Consider the following 20,393-nt stretch of genomic DNA (forward strand, 5'->3'; position numbering starts at 1 on the left):
TTTTTCACTTTTAGAAACATAGCAGTACGTTCACTATGTAATTTTTTAAAGTACTTTATCACACATTATAACATCAGTGTTCATCCCACAACTCAGGTAGGTGGAACAGTTGAGCATATCATGATCTAGAAAATGTGCAGAGGTTTCAGTGGGAGAGGTAGGTGGGTTTAAACATTTATCCTGAGGGACCAGGTAGCTTGGAGTAGGATTTTAATCTAAAGTGTATTTGGGCTCATTTTCTCCAAAGGTCTTAGAAAGGATACACCAGTAAGTATTAAAGTTAATCTAAAAAGAGGTAGAAATGTGGGAGCTTAATTGTATATCCAAGAATACACCCATGCTTCTTTTCCTCTGAATTCATATCCTTTGAAGCCTTTACAGATTTTTTCATCATAGGCCTAGAATATCCTGAGTTCACAAATTACAAAGTTTTTTCTATTTCAGAGGTAAAGTACCAACCTAGGGCCCTCTAATTCCTATAAGAGTTTTAGGATGGAGTTTCTTTTAACTCAGAAACAACAGTTATGGAAGCAGTGAGTTTTTATTTTCGCAAGGCTTTTGTGACATAGAAATGGAGATTTTTGTAATGTACATTAACAGTTAACTGTGTAGAAATTGTCTAAGTGCTTAGAATTTTTAAATCCATTTTAGTAGCCTTCTGTTTTTCTTTGAAGAAGGATAATATGTGTGCTGGTTTTTCTTTTACTCTCCTCAAGTCAGAATCCGTTCTTTGCCTGCTTGGAGGCCATGGGACTTAGCCTTGCTAACTGCCTCACAGCTCCCTGTGGACTGGTTTCCTGTGGTTTAATTCAGGAAGCACTGGTAGGATATGGGGAGAGGGAGTTGGTATTTTCTTCCTGGTTTTGCTCTTTGTCTCTGGAATTGGCTGCATCCCTGCGAGACCTACCAGTATAGCTCTCTGGGCAAGCCCTCTTCATGACTCTCAGCTCTTGCTGCATTTTGGTAACGTTTCTGTTCCCACTTCACTCAGCCTTATGGGTGGGGCTGGCGGCTGCTGTGACTCATGCCAAATACAATCACTTGTATTACCCTGATCTTTCTCCCCTTAATTCTGTTTACTAACAGTTCCTTTGTGAAAAGTCTCTTTGTAAAACGTATGAGGTGAACGCATTTTCTTGTCAGGACCCTGACTCATAGAAGTCAATAGAATACTTTGTATGAAATTCTTTTCTGAAATCTGCCTTGTCTTGTACCTACTCAAGTGTTTTAGGATATTACTAGAGCAGAAGTGTAAAGAGGACTTAACCTTTTTTTAATCGGTATTATTGTAGAACGTTTTTGATTCCCAATATGAATAAAGAATAAAGATTTTTAAATTGTGAGCAGTACATAACACCTCTTTCAAAGAGGTATTGAAAAGACTATGAATAAATCTACACAAGACCCTGAGGATAGTGTCTGACCTACAGTGGTGCTCCGTAAGTGTCAGTGTGTCTCCCTGTCCTGTGGCCTTGGTGCAGGATAAAATCTCCAAAATTCAAGTAATGTGGTCGAATTATACCAGCCACTGGGGACTCAAAGATAAATATCACCTGTTTTGTGTTCTCAGAAGTGGACAGTCCAGAAGTGGGGGAAAGCATGTAAACTTACTTGTTGTTTAATGGCATTAATATTCTTTCTAAGATAGAGTACAAGGTGTATCTTTTTTTTTTTTTTTTTTTTACAGTGGCAAAGGCAGTAAATTATCTAGCAGACACACACCCGTGTCTTCAGTCTCATGTCTCTTGTCCTCATGACATGAATGGGTTTAGTGCCAAGGAATAGTGTCACATTTTCATGTACTTCGGTGATTTTGCAAATTCTAGAATAACAGGCAGAGGGCAAAGTATATTTGTTTAGAAGTTTAAAAAAATGAATCCTTGGTAATCATATCTGCTTTCCTGTATATGTAAACCAGAAGTGTTTGACCACATTGCAGTTATATTTCTTATATTCAAGACTAGAGATAATATTGAAAATTTTACTGAGAGAGAAAAAGCTTTTTTGTTCAATTGCTGTTTATGTTTTTTTCCTTCAAACAAGGAGTTATACTGATTGTTCGGTAAATATAAGTATTGTACTGCCATAGTATAACACTTAGTAAAAGAACATGTTAAGTTAAACATTAGCCATCACCTGCCAATCACTGTTCCATGCACTTCATACACAGTAATTTGTTTAAGCCTGACAGGGCCCTGAGAGGCAGAAACTGTTGACATCTTACTGATGAGAAAACTGAGGCACACAGGTAGGTAACTGACCAGTAAATGACAAAGGTAGGATGTGATCTCAGGTAGTTTGACGGGCCATGCTCTTAACCATCGTAGTACACTGCCTCCAGGTTACTGTGTGTAGGATATGGGCTTTTAAAATTTGAGTAGTTGATTTTTAGAGCACAAGCTGACTTTTCAAGTGTGAAATTGCAAACTTAGTATTGTTCTGGGACAAAAAAAAAACCTGAGAAAGTCCTTAGAATCCACGTTAAAGATTTTAGTTGGCATCATATTTGTGGAAGCTAAAATCCTACATAAACTTCTGGAAGAGATTTTCCTCTGATGCACTTTGGGTTTCAGGACTGTTAAAAGTAAAATGTTGGGAATTCCCTGGTGGTCCAGTGGTTAGGACTCGGCGCTATCACTGCCGTGGCCCGGGTTCAATCCCTGGTCGGGGAACTAAGATTTTCGCAGGTCACGCGGTGCACCAAAAAAAAAAGTTAAAAAGTTAACGTTTGGTGCTTCAGCATTTTTCCCTTTTAAAGTTTATAATTATGTTAGAATTTCAAGAAAACATCAGAGGGTTATAGAAATGTAAATATGCATTTACATAGTCAATTTATAAAATTGATTGAAATCCTATAGTGAAAACTTGGACAGCAAAATTCGTGGTGAACACTTAACCATGTTGTTTAAGAAGTGTTTATTTGTTGTGTATTGATTATTTTAGAACAAAACAGTTTATGTGTCAGAATGTTTATAATTTGATATCTGTTTCAGACTAGTTAGCTCATTAGATGAAAATTCTATGGGTCAAATGGCTACAGCTTATGGCTTCCTTGGAAAAGGTGGGCGCCTTAATCTTAGGAGGGGGAAGAGAGGGTCAAAAGAAAATCATAGCCATTGTGAAGGATGAGCTATGAAACAGCTCAGAAGGCAGTCTTGTTGGCAGAAAGTTTCTAGTATCAACTGAGTATAGTGTAATTGCAGTCATTAGGAATGAGTAAATAGACTAAATCCTAGCTGTCTAATAGAAATCTGGGCTCATTATTAAAGGAGTTAAGTATTTGACAATTTAGTGATTAAAAGGACCCTGTGGCAGTCTGATCAATGGGTTGTAGTTACTCTACAGACTGGGAGGTGGTGATAGGAAGAGATGATGTGAAACCATGAAACTTTTTCTTCCTCTGGTTTAGCAAGAAATAATTATGGTAGGAAAACATGAAAATTGCTGTATAATGTCATTTTAGAACCAAACTTTGCTGGGTTAAGATGCTTTTATGGCAAAAGTACTTTTTAAAAGCTAAATTCAATATGTTTTAGTTAAGATGACACTTTTGTTTCCTTGACTGCTGAAAGGGTTCAAGATCATAAAGGATTGTGTTATTAAACTACCCACTGACAGCAGTTTGTTTAAAATTGATGTATTCATGGGGAGAAGAAAAGGTCATGATTAACATACTTCAGAGAAATAGCGGCCTGAATACCTAGGTTTATACACTGACCATCAAAAGATTTTATCTACAAAAATCAAAACAAATCAGAGCAAGGGCAGAGATACTGAGGCTGAAGAGGCAGACAATTCCTATATATACCACAACCTGCAATTCCAATTTCCAAATGCTTGTTGCAAGCGAACAGATTTCTCACCTACAACTTTTAACCTAATATGATTCTGGAAATGTGGTCCCTGCATGGCAAGGGATTCAGTTCAGTTCTGGTTCATTACGTGAGTAAACAGGAGGGCTCTGCTCCACAGAGGCAGCCAGTCACAACGAGGCTTGATTTTGATGCAACCACACTGCCAAGGAGAGGTTCTGTTTTCTAGATGACTTTCAGCATTGCCAGTGACAGTCTACAGGTGGGACCAGACCTTTGGTCAAATCTTTCAAGGAAAATGAGCGAAATCAGCATGAACCACTGTCAAGTTTAAAGTGGCAGCTGGATTCCACCAGGAGGCATTCCCAGCAGGGGTGTCTTCTCAGCAGCCACTAAATTTCAGGGAGGAAGCTTCATCTTGAGCCTTTGCAACAACGAAGAGTCTGAATCGGACTGACTAGGTAGACATGTCATTTTTAAGTGGCCTGAATCGGTAATGTCTCTTCTTACCATTTATGGTCATTCATAGTAAGAAAATACATCCTGCAAAGGGCTGGAGACAGGCCCCCTGAACTTTTAGATGAGCTCTGTAACAAATACCTTGTTTGAGGGGCTCTTTGGCCTCATGACCAGCCACTCCTGGAGACTGGAGGAGGCCAAAGGGTCCCAGCCTTTCTTGCTCTTCAGTGTTTCAAAATACCTGCTTGGAGAGGCTGATTTTCTTGCAAAGAAGTTGTCATGCTACCTATAGCACACAGTTCCCTTTGGGAGAGATGGTGGCCTTGAGTATTTTCTTCTTGGTGTGAGGTAGGCATTTCATCTGACTCTGTTCCATTTTCCACTCGCAGAGCCGCCCCACCTGTCCCAGAGCAGTCCTTTGCATTCTAATGGAGAGGTCTCCAGAAGATTCTGGAGTTGGGTCCTTGGCATTGACCTACACCTGAAGCTTCTCAGGAATTGGTAGGCGGAAGTGGAGGAGGCAGGGCAGGCACTTGTGCCTCCTGGCTTTCCTGCCTGGCCAGTGCGTAGCACCTGGCTTTTCTGGGGTCAGGCTCTGGGGTCTCCTCTGCCCATCTTCCCACGCGACGCACCCCTTTGGCCACCTTGGGTGCATTCCTGCAAGGATTGTGGTCATAGATGACCAGCTTCAGGCTTGACAGGTGGGCCAGGCTGGGGAAGTAGCGGATGCTGTTCCAGGCCACATCGATCACCTCCAGGGAAGTCATGTGAAGCAGCACAGGGGGGAAGTCTGTCAGCAGGTTGCCTGAGAGCCAGATGGTCCTCAGCTCCTGGAGGTGCCGGAGCCGGCCTGGCAGCAGACGCAGGGCGTTGGAGCCAGCATGCAGAGTCTTGAGGAGACTCAGCTCACAGACCACATCTGGCAGCTGGGTGAGGTAATTGGCCTCGACCCACAGGGTCTGGAGATTCTGGAGCAGGCTCAGCTCACCGGGGAGGTCGCAGAGTTTGTTGTTACCCAGGTAGAGGATGCAGAGCTGTTTCAAGGTACATACCACCTGGGGCAGAGCCTTGAAGTTGTTGAAATCCAGGGCCAGGATCTGCAGATTTTGCAGCTGCCCCAGCTCCGGAGGCAGGCTGTTGAGGTGGTTGTCACTCAGGTAGAGCTTGGCCAGCTGCTGGAAGGAGCACACGTGCACGGGGACGCGGTGGAGCTGGTTCCCACTCAGATCCACCATCTTGTCCAGCGGCATCTCCCGGAGGTCTCTGACAATGTAGTTCTGGCAGCGGTCAGCCGGGATGAAGGCCACGAGGGCCCTGATGGTGTTCCCCATGGCAAGCCGCAGCCCGCCGACCCTGGGGCTGCTGCCTCTGCTCTGAGGCCTGTCCTCCCCTCTCATTATAACCTGGGGATTACGTGACAAAAGCCAGTCACTGCAACAGAGAGAAGTGCTCCTGATAGCGACTTGAGTGTTGGGTGACAGGCAGGGTTGGAGGCGGGGTCTCACATACTTGCTTTCAGTCGCCTAAGCCCCAGTCCTCTTTATCTACATTTTTTTGTTTGTTTGTTTCAAACGGAAAATAGCTTCACTGTTTTTTCTAATGATAAAACGTTGAGACATTACATAAAGGTGTAAAAGAAGAAAGTGAGAACAACCATAGTCACACCCACCATGGATAAACACTGTAAACGTTTTATTTAACAGATGTCCTCCAGCCTTTTGCTACATGTAATCAATTTGTTTAAAAAAATATATACTGTTTAGGAGTCTTGTTTTTTATCAGAACATATGGACATATTTTTATGTTTGCAGGTATCCATGCAATTATTTTAAACACCTGCAAAGCATTCCATTATATGGATGCACTGTAATTTAAACAGGTCTCTGTTGTTGGGCATCTAGGTTGCTTACAATGTGTCGCTATTATAAATATCCTTGTACATACAGTGTGAGCAGTTATCCACTAAATTCTTTCGGAAATGTCCTTAGAAGTGTTACTGGGTCAAAGATATGCATCCTTTAAAGGCTTTTCGTTGGTAGTGTCTCCCCCCTACCCCCACCAGATCTGAACGAGTGTATACGCTCCACAAATGTCCGTTTTCTTATTTCTTCATTCTTACCAGTTAGTAGTTTTCTACACTTAAAAAAATTTGCCTTTGGCAAGTAGAAAAACAGAAGAAAGAGAAGAGGAAAACCAGCCTTCTAAAGCTTAAGTAAATGAGGGTGTCCTACAGTGTGTCTGTGTGGGATGTGGCTCACTGCCCCTCAAAGGTTTGAGCTTCCTTCCATAGAGCTGAGTTACTGTGGGAAGAAGCTGTCCATCTGGGACATTTCTTAGTCCTAGTCTAGGGCAGTCAGGCTAATTCTGGCCAATGGAATGTGAGCAGAAGTGATATAAAACATTTCTAGGCCTGGTTCATTTAAAACAAACCTCACCTTCCTCCACACTCCTTCCCCATCTAATACCCAGGGTGACCTTAGAAGCCACCAAGTATGTGGAAGTCATATGTTGAAGTCCTGGGTTTCCTGGATCTCTGAATAAGTGCTAGGGTCAGAACACCTCCCCTCCCACACACACTCACTACCACCAATTGGATTTAGGTAAATGAGAAACTTCAATTGTGTTAAGCCGTGGAGATCTGGGGGCTTATCTCTTACCTTAATGAATAGAGCAGTTGTTAAAAATAAGGAGATAAATCTTTATATACTGATGTGCAAAGATATTCAGGATAAATAAAGGGCAAAAAAACAAGTTTCAGAACTGTTTTTTACCATTCCATCTGGGAAAAAATATGCATATATTCTTGCATATGCTTAAAAGTATCTGTAAGACAAAACTGATTATCTCTGGGGAATCTGCCTGAAGGTTTGGGGGTGATAGGAATGCTGACTCTTCCATTTACACCCTCTTGTATTGTTTGATTTTTTTTTTTTAACTATATACATATATTACTTTCAAAAACTCTATTCCAAAAGAAACGGGTTGTTTCCATTTCTAGCAGCCTGCCTGCTGTCTGGATAGAGTGCCAGGTTTGGGTGGAAGGCTTGGTACACCATTTAACCTCCTCCAATGCCTTTACTGCTAAATTGCTTATAATAGACTGAACAGAGCAATACAGGAGCATTCCATGTGAATGGCCATTCTGCAGAGCTATTTGGCAATGCAGCATCACTACCCACCTTCTTTCTTCTCAGTCATGACTAAAGCCAGTGTCCTTGGACTTTGTAAACATTGAATGTCAAGGGCTATTATCTTAAGCCCTCTCCTTGCTTTGCTGATTTGTCCTGTAATAACTAGCCTCTCAACAGGTACTGTGCTTTGGCTCTATATTTAGCATGGTCAGTGGTGACCACAAATGGTCATGAAGCTGCTGCCCTGATGTCCCTAGAAATGATAATAATAATGATTGCTACCCATTATTATTTATAACTAAGTGCTAAGCACTGAACTGGTGCTTTACATACACTATCTCTTCTTAACAACTCCTGCCAGGTAAATATTTTTTATCCTCAATTTTCAGATGAGAAAACTGAGGCTTAGAGAGGTTGAAGAATAACATCAAATATTTATTGAGCACCTATTGTGTTCTAGATGCAGGGAATCTGGTGGCTAACAAGATAGATAAGATCCTGATCTCACAGAGTATACAGTTCTATCAGAGTGGAGTTAGGTCACACCAGTTGACAAACTACCCTCACACACACCTCCACTCAGCACTTTAATGCCAGCCCCTAAATATGAGCAGGTAGCTAAGGATAACCACACATGAGACTTCTACGTGAGAGATGGAGATTGAAATAAGCAGAGTAAAAGAAATCAAGAAACAAAAAATGGAGAGAGCAGAAGAAAGTCTTAACTAATTTTACTACAGTATTTTCAGAGAGTTAACTCTAACACTTGTGTGCTGCTTACAGTATTATTAGCTCACTTAATTCTTAAAACCCTAAAATGTAGACACTTGTGAGATAATAGAAAATATATATTTTGGTTTCTACCCCTGTTTCCTGGTACAGAGCTCCTAAAACCCTTGTGGTTTCCTGTGTGATAAGAGCACTAGGAGCACCTCTTGTTCTAATATTTGGTCTTTGAACCTGTCCAGACACAGGTCTCCTAAAACCCTTGTAAATTCCTAAGTGATAAGAACACAAGGAGCACATTTATTCTAATGAGGAACTCTGGGTGGGCTCCCGGGTGGCTACTGGATAGGGGCTGGTCACCGGAAAGACCAAGTCATGATTAGGAGCTTGGAATGTTCATCCCCACTCTGCCATCCTCCAGAGAAGGCAGAGGGGCTGGAAATAGAGTTAATGACGGTTCATGCCTACGTGAGGGAAGTTTCATAAAATCCCAGTACTAGGGGGCTCCAGCAGCTTCCAAGTGGGTGAACACATCCACACTGGGAGGATAACACACCCCAACGCCACGGGGACAGAGGATCCTGTGCTCAGGACCCTTCCAGACCTCGCCCAATGTTTCTTTTCATCTGGTTATTCATCTATATCCTTTATCATATTCTTTAACAAACTGGTAAACCTAAGTGTTTCCCAGAGTTCAATGAGCCGCTGGCAGGAGGGTACATTGCTGTGCCAGGGGAGGGTGGAGGGTCCCAAAAGAACCTCCAGGAACCAGCCAGCATTTGAATATCTGCCATGACAGAAGGCAAGTTTCCGCCAAAGGAGAACTAAAACTGTGTATCTGGAGTGAAGGAAATCACCTCTCTCTCCTGCTGGACCCCAACCCCCAGGGGATCTGGGGGGGGGGAGGGGGAGGAGAGGAGGAGGTGGAGCCAAGCGAGTAAAAGACAAGACTGTGTCTCCTACCTCCGGTGCCAACTCCTTTCTCCTTGTCGGTCCTCAAGCCACAGGCCAGGCCTCAGCTGAGCAGAAAGAAGTTTGAAATTGGATGAGATGTTAAAATGTTGAGGTAAACTTGACTAAACATTTAAATATCTGAAAGTGTCAAGAAAGCTGTAGGATCTGCCCAAGCTGCTCTCTGGGGCTTGGGGTAGGAATACGCAAGGAGTGTGTGTGAGAGAAGAGGTAGGAAGCATATGGCTGATCTTCACTACACTGTACTGGATTCAGCCCCCATGATAAACTGGTATAAAATTAGCAAAGTGGCCGCTAGAAGAACAGCCTATATCAAAAGGAGAACACACTCTCGTGCACAAATATACACATCCCAATGAAAAGACAGTCCATGTTGCAAGAGACATCCAGAAAACTCTTGAAAACAGAAAACATAAAGTGAATTGTGTTCCAGTAATTAGCTTTGAGGTACAGCTGGCTTTTCCTTTGTTAGAATTCATGGGGACCATGGTGCCGGATGCTGAGAAGGGTGTCCACTGCCAGAGTCCTGGGCCTTCATGAAGAATGATCCAGAAGCAAGCTCATCCTCCTCAAGCCTGAAACCAAGCCTAGACTCCTGTCTGACTATGTGCACCTGTTGGTTTTGACTCCAGACTCCTCCACTGAGGTGTCTGCACAAAAATCTGGTCTAGAAGTAAGTGATGTTGGGTCTTCGGATGCTTCCAGGTTCAGTTCTAGTATTAGGATTCTTAATTGCAATGCAATAAAAAAAAACATCTTTGGATGATTCAGTGAACAGGAATTTATGATAAGGTGTTAGGATGCTCACAGACTCCCTGGGTGCCCTGAGGAACCTGGATGCTGCAGCCAGGATCATGTCCTAACTCAGTGCAGAACTGGCACCCCTGGGCTCAGCCCCTCTTCTTCTCCCTTTGACTCCCTGGTGCTGAACGCTGCCCCTAAACCTGGATGTAGCCGCGTTCCCCCTGACCCCTCGAAGGGATTTTTCATAGGCCCTGCTTCTTTGCATCACTGGCAGTTGAACCTGATGGAGAGATCTCACTGGCCACATGCTCACCCTAACCTAAGGGAGGCTAAGGTTGAGGTTTTGGATTCTGTGACGGGGGGGGCGGTGGTGGCCTTTTTCCACCACCAAGATTCCTAAGGTGAGAAATTCCCCAAACACAGGAAGGTGAGTTGTATACTGACAGCCAAAAAGAATCACAGATACCCATCACAACTAGCCTGTAGTTTTACTCCGACCCTCCCATGGCTGTCTGACCCTGCACAGTTAATTTTTCTTCCTATATCTACAGGACTATTGCGAGCAGTTTATTAAAGCAGACTTAATTAATATGGAATATATGTGGATTTTCCAGAGCTGGAACATGGCTAGTTTCCTAAACAATTGTGTAATGTTAAAAGACTGAATGGAAGGATTATAATCTTAAGGCCTTCAAAAGAATCCAGGAACATTCAGTGTGACACCTGTATCAGCAGATGACAATACTACTTACTCGGGGAAAATGGTATGTCAATTAAACATTAATGGGTAAGAACTATTTCCATCAGTTACTAAAAAACGTTTATTGAAATGAAATGAAAGCAATCTATCAAAACAGGACTCCTACTAGGTAGCATTTTGTTAGCCTGGTTCTGTTATGTACTTAAAAGGAAAAAAGAAAAGATTTCATATTACTATAATCTATAATTTAGATTTATGATTAATTCTGACTTTTACTATCTTACTATGGTTTATGAGATGGCAGTAGAGTTTAGTATTAAAAGCAAAGGTTTTGGCATTAAAGAGACCTTGTACAGTTTGAACCTGGACTCTGGTATTTATTACTTTGGGGGCTTTGGACAAAGTTTCTGTGCCTTGGGCTCCTCATCTGTAAAATGGGAATCATCTTGGGCTCCACCTCACTGAGTTACTGCGAGGATTAAATGAGATAATGTACTTAAAGTAATTAGCACAGCATCTGACTTACTAACCATGAGCAGGTATTATTGCTGTGCTTTCTTAAGACACTGTGCTGGGCTCATTGAAGAGTGAGTGAGCTGCAAATGTGTGCTCTGCCTACAAGCTGCCTACAACCTGAGCGAGTGCCTGGCTTAGCGACCCCCTGTCAGCTGAAGTAGAGCTGGGGTTTTGGAAGACTTCTGGGAATGTTTGCCCAGCATCTAGAACAGGACAAACACACAGTTGGCACTTGGTAAGTGTATGTGAATTACCGGAATGGATAGACTAAGTATTTGATGAGAGACAATTGTATGCTTACACAATAAAGCCAAGGTAACCTGGGACCCTGTTTTCACGTGGTGTTGCATCAAAAAAAAAAAAAGTCATACAGCATCCCAAAATAATGAAACCTAATTTAAATCTTTATCATAGTCACTTGGGAAACTGACAGAGGACAGATCACTTTCACGATGCCCAGCATTTCTTCTTAAGATTCCCTCTGCCTGCCTTTCCCTCCTCCATCTCCCACTGAGGCGCTTTCCCTGAGCACTGCCTCCGTACTGTTCCAGGGGCTCCAGGAGAATGGGGAGGCGGTGCGGCCACCCCGCCCCAGCTCCCCGCTGTTTTCCTATTCCCACTCCCTGGCAGGCTGTCCTGTCTCACTTTCTCCTCGCTCTCTTTGTAGCCATTCTTTTTCTCCCCCAAACAGCTGTCAGCAGCCCTTTGAGGGCTGTCTCCAGATTGCATTTTCTCAATTTGCACAGTAAAGACCCAAAGCAGATGGGAAACCTCATTTGGGCACTTCCTGGGGGGCAGCCCAGACCGAGAATAAAAAGCAGATCAGAACATCCCGTTGCTTGTGTGGTTCTTGTTGCTCTGCAGATGGTTCCCCTTTCCAGGAGCCCCGTTCTCCCTCCCCTCTCCTTCCACTGGATTTCAACACCAGGATTCCCCAGAAAGCAGCTTTCCAAGGCAGAAAGGATCCCATCCTTATTACTGACAGAGCAGAAGGGCAGTCCCAGAGACCCCTTCCCACTGAGGCTCCGCCTGTGGGAGTTGAAATCATTTAACCCTTTCTAGTGGATTTTATCTGCCGTCTGGGTTTGTCCTGCCCTTGTTACCGAACTGAACTTCAGTCCGCTTGCCCTCCCTGCAGCAAAGCCAACCTACTGACACCAAGTTGTGGTGAAGGAAAGCAAGTGCTTACTGCAGGACCAAGCAAGGAGAATGGGCAGTTCATGCTCAAAAGACCCAAACTCCCCGATGACTTTCAGGGAAGGGTTTTTTTTTTTTTTTTTTTGAACCAGTATGACTTTTTTTTTTTTTTAATTTTATTTATTTATTTATTTATTTATGACTGTGTTGGGTCTTCGTTTCTGTGTGAGGGCTTTCTCTAGTTGCAGCAAGTGGGGGCCACTCTTCATCGTGGTGCGCGGGCCTCTCACTGTCGCAGCCCCTCTTGCTGCGGAGCACAGGCTCCAGACGCGCAGGCTCAGTAATTGTGGCTCACGGGCCTAGTTGCTCCGCGGCATGTGGGATCCTCCCAGACCAGGGCTCGAACCCGTGTCCCCTGCACTAGCAGGCAGACTCTCAACCACTGCGCCACCAGGGAAGCCCACAGGGAAGGGTTTTTAAAGATAACATTTGGGGTGAGGGCTGCAGGTTCCCCTGAACCAAAGGGTGTATGTTTGTGTGTGTGTGTATGTGTGTATATGTGCATATCTGCATGTGTGTGTATTTATGTGGGTATGTATGTATGAATGTATTGCACATGTATGTGTGTATAGGTGTGTGTATGTGTGCATCCCTGCAAGTGTGTATGTGTATTTATGTGTGTATGTATATATGTGGTTTGCATGTATGTGGGGGGGGGTGTGTGTGTGTGTGTGGTCCCTTGAAAATCTTTTCAGGCCAGCTCCTGTTCTTCAGGTCTCAGCTTAATGGGCATTTCCTCAAAGAGGATCTCCCTGACCACCTTATCTGAGCTGGCTGCTTCCACTCCCCAGTTCCTCTCCACTTAGCTCTTACCACCATTTGTGATTGTTTTATTTACTTCTTAGTTCTCTTGCTCTCTTGCTGCAGGAGACCTGCCTGAAGGCAGGGCTTGTGCCAATCCTATTCACTGTTGAATTCTTAGCACTAATGACAGCACCTCAAACGAAGTGGACATTAATTTACTCAACAAATAAGGACAGAACTCCCTGCCTTCCTGGAGCATTTGAATGAAAGAATGAGTAATGTATTACTCTCAGTTTGATAATGTAAACTCGAATTGCTGGTAGCCAGTGACTTAATATATTTATGAATCCACAGATTTTTTTTCCCTACCATCGATGATGACTGAGGTAAAAGAGAGTGGCTCTGAGAAAGACTCAGAATTTATGAAGAATAGTTAACAAGATATACACAGGGTTGGAAAAACCTGGAAAGGAGCTCATATTTGCTTGGCAACCTGTAGGATAAACTCCAATTTTGTGCTTTCCTAGAGCACGATGCTGGGATGAAGACAAAGGTTTCCCCTGAGATTTCAGCCTACCACTATGAAATGTACCTGCTCTGTGGACTTGTCCACAGCTGGATTCCATAGAAGTCTCCCAAAGTACTCTGTGAAGTTGATTAGATTCTCACTCAACGTCGAACTGCTGGAATCTGTTCAGTAGCATTGCTGAGCTAAGACAATTATTCTGAGAAAGGGGGCTTCAGAAGTGAGCAGTGAAGTGAAACACGAACCCTGAAGGAGTTCCGTCAACTCGACTCACGACTCACGGGTGGAGAGCCAGGGGGAAATGAACAGAAGTAGGAAAGGCAGCCTTTTTATAGCCTGCGTGTGAGTGAAAGGAACCAAAGCCAGGAAGATGGACCTTGAGGGGACTCAATCCCTAGGAACCAGGAATGAGGGATACGCTCTCTGAAGCTGCATTTCTTGACGGCCTGGATAACGGGCCTTACTCGTGATTACAGCCTAAGGCCATTTCAGTGACCATCTGCTCCATGCTTTACAGAGTAGGATTTGCTATCAGAACGTGGCTCAGTCCTTCTTACTTCATTGGCATGTTTCCTGGCCCTATAAGGTTTAGTGCAGCCCTTTGAGTAAATAGGTCCTTCTAGTTTCTCAGCCTTTGCCAGTGGTCTTTAACTAGTGGTGGGCTTGCCCTTCAGGAGACAGTTGGCGATGTCTGAAGATAGTTCTGGTTGTCACAGCTGAGAGAGAGAGTGCTCCTGGCATCTGACAGGTAGAGGCCAAGGACCCTGCTAAACATTCTCCAATGCACAGGACAGCGCCCACAGCAAAGAGTTATCTGGCCCAAAACGTCAAGAGTGCCAAGGTTACCCTGGGTTATCCTAAAGCCAGAAGTTTTCTTGCAGGGAAATGCATCACTGTAACTGGAAAATGGGTACAACAGCTAGTATTTCATCTTCTTGACTAGAACACATTTTTTTTTTCAGTTGTAGGGAAGATTTTCTTTCAATTTAACAAAGAGAGGTAAGATTGACTAGAAATACCCCATATTTAAGTATATTTTCAGGAATGTCCTTTGGCATTTTTGATACTCCTAGATCTTCCTGATAAGTAAAGGGTTGTTAATAGGAAAGCAGCTTTGGATTTGGACCTGTGAAATTTGAATTAACTTAAACCTTATAAAGGAATCACGAAGTCTCCTGGAAGCTGTTTTTTGTTTTTTGGGGGAGTGGGGGGTAGGGGAATAGCAGGTGTATAGATCTTTTAATGCATTTTCCAGTAGAAATTATGCTATAAATGGTGGTATCCCAGGTTAATCTCTAAGGGTTGTCTTAACCCATAGAACAGAAGTGTGCTGGTGATGCAGTGATGGTAGTCTTACTGACTATTGTGTGTAAGATGGTTTCTGAGGAAATGGATTCTGAGCTGCAGCTCAAGCATCAGTCCAGTAGCTAGAGGTGATTTCAGAGGATGGTAGATGCTACTAAACTCTGGGGCCACCTGGAGATGGGCACATTGCTGCCTCAATGCAACCAGGATTCTATCAACAAGGAAGGAAAGAGAGGTTAGGTAGGAAACCAGCATTGCCTGCCATGGGGACGTCTGGTGTGTGTGGGTTGGCAGTTAGGTTTGGAATTTTAGTTCGACCGTTTCCTGTCTTTCTGGCCTTGGGGAGCTTGCTGAACCTCTTTGAAAGTCTTTCTACATTTATCAGCTGGAGATGATATTGGTGGGGATTAAATGACAGTAAATACCTGGAACACAGAAGCTTAATATATGTCAACTTTTCCCCCTCCCACTGCAAACTTTCTTATCAATACTTGGTTGATACCACCTCACATCTTTAAGGAATGTCAATATTTGCCCAAGTTTGTGGTCAGCTCTAGCCACATCGTTAAAACTACTGCCAATGTAGAACCTCCTAGAATTGATGGAACAAACTCACAACTTTGGGAACCAGTGAACTATCAAAAAGCCTGGTGCGTTGCAAGCAACCACTGAACAAGGACAATGAAACTGGTCCTGGTGGCTCTGGTGTCTTTAAGGTCATCATGGCATGGAGAGCTAAGGGAATATTGGCGCAGCTGGAGGCTGTGACATCGTCTCTCCATGACTGACACCTACCATCCTCCACACACTGCTGAGTTGATGTTGAAAGAGATGAACTGAAACAGGGTGGGACTGACACCACGAGCTCACTCATCCTTCTCTATCTTTTCAGGATTTCTTTGATCCAAATTAAGTCCAGCAGACATCATCTTGGAGAAGCAGGGACCTTGGAGGAGTTCATGGAAGGCCACCAGCTGTAAGTTTTTGCTTGTAGACATCTGTGATGCTTCCCTCAGGAAGTCTGTGTATAGGAGAGAATGACAGAAGAGCAGTTATGTGATTACAAGACTAGATTATGTGAGTAGATTGGGGATCTGGAGACGTCTGGCTCTGAAAGGCCACAAACCAACCTGGACTCCCCAGAGGCTGTTTTTCTCCTGTTGGAGAGTTTCTTTCTTTAATTAAAAAAAGGGTTTTTTTGGCCCAACCAGGGCTGGAACCCAGGCCCTCAGCGGGGAAAGTGCAGAGTCCTAACCACTGGACCACCAGGGACTTCCCTCTGCCATTTACTTTTGGAAGGAACAGTGGCATGGGCTCAATATTGCTCCATCTCAGGTGTCTTTGAGACAGGAGGGCTTAGTCTGAGTCCTGGTCATTTAGGGTCGTATTGATGGGATGGGGTTGATACTGCGGGAGGGGCTCCAGACTTGGGCTCTGCAGATCTGTGTTTGCATTACTCTATGACCTTGGGCAAGTTGTTGAACTTCTTGCTCTTCTTGCCCTCATCTGGAGACAAGAGGGTTGGACCAGGTGGTCCATAAGGTCCCCATCAAGATTGGAAGCAGGGACTTGCCACTGCATCACTTTGGGGTCATCAGACATGTATCACTCAGCTGCAAATGCAGGGAAGTGTGGGGTAAATGGAGTGGAGACCGTGCTTAGAAAAACATCGTTGTTTTTGCTTCAGTTTAAATTCTGGGACACTAACTTAAAACGGCAAAGAGCTTGACCCAGTCTCCTTGTGTGTAACCCCCTCCAAGACAGTTAGGGGGTCAGCATGACAAATGAAAAGAAGATGTATAGGGTTTGGAGTCAGAAAAATTTGAGTTTGCATATCAGCTGTACCATTCAGTGGACAGAAGGTAAACAAATTCTCTGAGACTTAGTTCACTTACCTGCAAAATTGGAATAGTAACACCTACAGCATGGGATTGTCCCAAAGTCAATACAATAATGTGTTTAAAGTATTTGGCACACAGAAGATGCTTGAAAAGGGTTAATATTATCATCCTCTTATTATTAATGTTATTATTAGCTGTTGGGTTGTGTTTATTCTGAGGAGTTCTAATAGATGCCCAAGTGAGCTGAGCCCTGAGCCAGCTCTGGGGCTGTTTCTCTCAATTCCTGGGCCCTATCTGGCTTCCTGGTTTGGTGTTGGGAAGACCTAAAACTGACCGGGCCAACTCTACATCCTTTTGGTTCACTATTTACTCTCCCAACTCCTCCTCCCACCATGATGATTAAAACATAAATTAATCCTACAGTCTCTCAAGCAGATATTTGCTTCCTTACAGCAAAAAAAAAAAAAAAAAAAAAAAAAGTCCCTTTATTGGCCCTAAATGGTATTCTTTGAAATGTTGGCAAGATGCTATTGTTTGAATAGTCTTATGTCCTCCTTATGTACAATGTCTTATGCCTCCCTTCCTGGGGCAGAAAGCAGTATCACACCGGCTTCCCTCAGCTGGGGAATGAGCTGGCATTTTATAAGTCCTCTGATTAAAAGTTTTTGATGGTGGTCTACAAACCTGCAGAAAACGAGCCCTAAGGCAAACCAGTGGAAGTGGCTTGTTGTTCAGCGGCTATACCTTGGGACAGAGCTGGCTTGCTCCTTTGTCAGAAGAACAGCCCTGAAAAGAATGCCTTTCTCTAAAAATAGGACAGTTGGAGGCATAGCTGCACCAGCAGACAGTCTTCCCAGCAGCTTTGGGACAGGCCAGCTGATAAAGCTTTCTGCTCCGGGTGCCCCGGATTACTCACAGCTGTTTTCCAGACCAAAGGGCGCTGGGGATGCTGGCCTCACGCCACACGTCGGGTGCTCTTCATCACACACTGCCCGGGAGGCGGCCGTCGGCTTCATCAGCTATGGAACCTTGCCCGCCCTCTAGAGGGGATGAGGGAGGGTTGGCAACCTGAACAGTAGGCACATTCCAAAACCCAGCAACCTCTCTGTTTTACTTTATATGTACATATTTTTTTCTTTTATACTTCAATCAAAAGTTGGGTTTCCCTTCCCTTAGAAGTTGGGAGATGGTATAACGCAGTGATTAAAGGGGTGCACTCCAGAGCCAAACTCCTGGATTTGAAGCCTGTGTTTTATTTGGTTTTCTAATTAATACACTGTATTTTTAAGAGCCGTTTTAGGTTCACAGAAAAATTGAGCAGAAAGTACAGAGAGTTCTTATCTACCCTGCCGCCCCCAACCTCCCCCATTATGGACATCCCACACCACAGAGTATATTTGTTACAATCAGTGAACCCACATTCACACATCATTCTCACCCGAAGTCCATAGTCCAGTTGGGGTTCACTCTTGGTGTTGTACATTCTTTGGGTTTGGACAATGTATAATGACATGTATCTCCTGCTGTAGTATCATACAGAATAGTTTCACTGCCCTAAAAATCCTGTGAGTTCTGCCTATTCATTTCTCCTTGTCCCATAATAGGCAACCACTGATCTTTTTATTGTCTCTGTAGTTTTGCCTTTTATGTTATATAGTTGGAATCATGCAGTATGTAACCTTTTCAGATTGTCTTCTTTCACTTAATAATATGCTGTTAAGTTTCTTCCATGCCTTGTCATGGCTTGATAGCTCATTTCTCTTTAGCGCCGACTAATACTCTATTGTCTGGATATACCACAATTTACCCATTCACCTACTGAAGGACATCTTGGTTACTTCCAAGTTTTGGCAGTTATTTATAAATATCTGTGTGCAGGTTTTTCTGTGTATATAGGTTTGAGTAAACATCAGGGAACATGATTGCTGGACTACATGGGAAGAAAATGCTTAGTTTTGTCAAAAACTACCAAACTGTCTTCTAAAGTAGCAGTAACATTTTGCATTCTCACTAGCAATGAATGAGAGTTCCTGTTTCTCCACATCCTTGCCAGCATTTGGTATTGTCAGTGTTGTGGATTTTTGAAGCCTTAGATGATCTGAGGCAACTTACTAAACCTCTCTGCCTTGGTTTCCTAATTTGTGAAACCCGGAAAACAGTAGCACCTCCATTAATGGGTTTTCATGAGGATTAATTAAAGTAACCCATGTAAGGCATGTAGGACTGGGCTGGCCTATGTAAATTCTCAATAACCATTAACCGTGATGTTTGGATTAGGTTGGATTTCTGTTCTAAAAAGCACTTGAGATTCTTGGGCACAAAGTGATGTTTAGGTTAGGGGTGGATTCCACAAAGCTATTTTAATAATAAGAGTCAACACCATGCCGTTCACCATGCTGAGGACTTCATATGCTATCGCATTTGAATACTACAGAGTAGATAGCAGCATTGCTCTCCATTTTCAGATGTGGAAATTACCACCTAGAGAGGTTGAATTAACTTAGCTAAGGTCACCCAGCTCAGAAGGAGAGTTGGGACTTGAACCTGAGTTTATGCAGTACCAAAGTCCAGCACTTAGCCCCTTGCGACACTGTCCCTAACGTGGCGTCCCTGCCAACTTGCACCTTTGGCTTGGAAATTTAGATTTACAGGGTTACAGTCTTCCCAAACCATTCTCTAGTTAAGCAAGAAGCCAGGCCCACATGTTAGAATTAATTGCACCCCAAACTTGACACATTAACATGATTATATTGAAGTCCAGGTCAACTGTTTTGTTCTGCTGATGGCTCAGCCAATCTCTGGTCTTTGCAAATGCTGCTCCATGCTTCCCCCACCTCTTCATCTGGTTGGCTCCCACTCCACCCTCAGGTCTTGGCTTAGACATTACTTCCTGCAGTGAGACTTCTGGGTTAGGTGCACTCCTTTGCTCCCTTAGCACCGTCTCTTTTCCCCATGGTAGCTCTTATCACCCTGTATTATAATTTTATGTCTGCTGGCTCCATGAGTGCAGATACGTTATGGGTCTTGCTCACTGACGTATGCCCAGCCCACAGGACGGCACTTAACGTGGACTTAATGAGTATTAGTGGAATGAAAGACTGACTGAGCGTAAGGGGCTGGTGTTGGGCTGCAAAATGGGTTTGGTGTGTTCTTCTTGCAGGCCCAGTCTCTGGGGTTGTCAGCCCTGACACCCGACTGCAGAAATTCACAATGGTGTTTGTCTTAGGATCATCCAACTTCTGGGTCCCTTCGTCCTATTGCTTCAGCAAGGCATGCAGTAAGGAATGACATGGATAGGGGAGTTGTAGCACTTGAGTAGACTCTTGGGCAATGAAGTCCTTTTCCCCAACTCACTTACTCTGCAACAAGGCATGGGCCCCAGATGGGCTTAACACAGTCTCTGGTCTCTATGTTCTTCAGGGGTGTCCCACAATGACCTTCCCATGGTCTCACCTGGGGGTAAATCAGTTGGTACATGACGGTTTGGCCATATTGGTTGTTAAAATGTAAACTGATATTTCCATATCAGCTGGTAAAGAACCCTTTTCCAGAGGCTGCTAAGTATTCTCTCCATTGCTCCAGTTTCCCTGGCCCCTCTCCTAGGACACCTCACCTCCCCACAATCCAGGAAACAAGGTGGTAACACCTGGTACAACAGGAAGCTCCCAAGACCCTGTTTCAGCTCCATGGCTGGCACCATATTGCTTCAGTCTGAGTCTT

At 43.8% G+C, this 20,393-nt stretch overlaps 2 protein-coding genes across 2 annotated transcripts in view; both read right to left on the reverse strand.

The window, feature by feature from the left end:
- Positions 1 to 1,596: 1,596 nt before the first annotated feature.
- LRRC10 (leucine rich repeat containing 10) lies at positions 1,597 to 9,566 on the reverse strand. The gene has a single exon (XM_082351740.1). It carries the CDS (start codon positions 5,666 to 5,668, stop codon positions 4,763 to 4,765), a length of 906 nt encoding a protein of 301 aa, XP_082207866.1. The 5' UTR covers positions 5,669 to 9,566; the 3' UTR covers positions 1,597 to 4,762.
- Positions 9,567 to 9,576: 10 nt separating this feature from the next.
- BEST3 (bestrophin 3) overlaps positions 9,577 to 20,393 on the reverse strand; it is an 82,299-nt gene continuing 71,482 nt past the window's right edge. Inside the window, exon 10 of the transcript XR_014233562.1 lies at positions 9,577 to 17,713. The gene's annotated coding sequence lies outside the window, so the exon portion shown is untranslated. The remainder of the gene's footprint in view (positions 17,714 to 20,393) is intronic.

This window comes from Balaenoptera borealis, assembly GCF_965194805.1.
Source record: "Balaenoptera borealis genome assembly, chromosome: 13".
In the NCBI taxonomy this organism is placed as follows: domain Eukaryota; kingdom Metazoa; phylum Chordata; class Mammalia; order Artiodactyla; family Balaenopteridae; genus Balaenoptera; species Balaenoptera borealis.

What these genes read in the sequence shown, in the direction of transcription:
- LRRC10 (XM_082351740.1), bottom strand. Translation starts at nt 5,668, where the DNA reads ATGAGAGGGGAGGACAGGCCTCAGAGCAGAGGCAGCAGCCCCAGGGTC.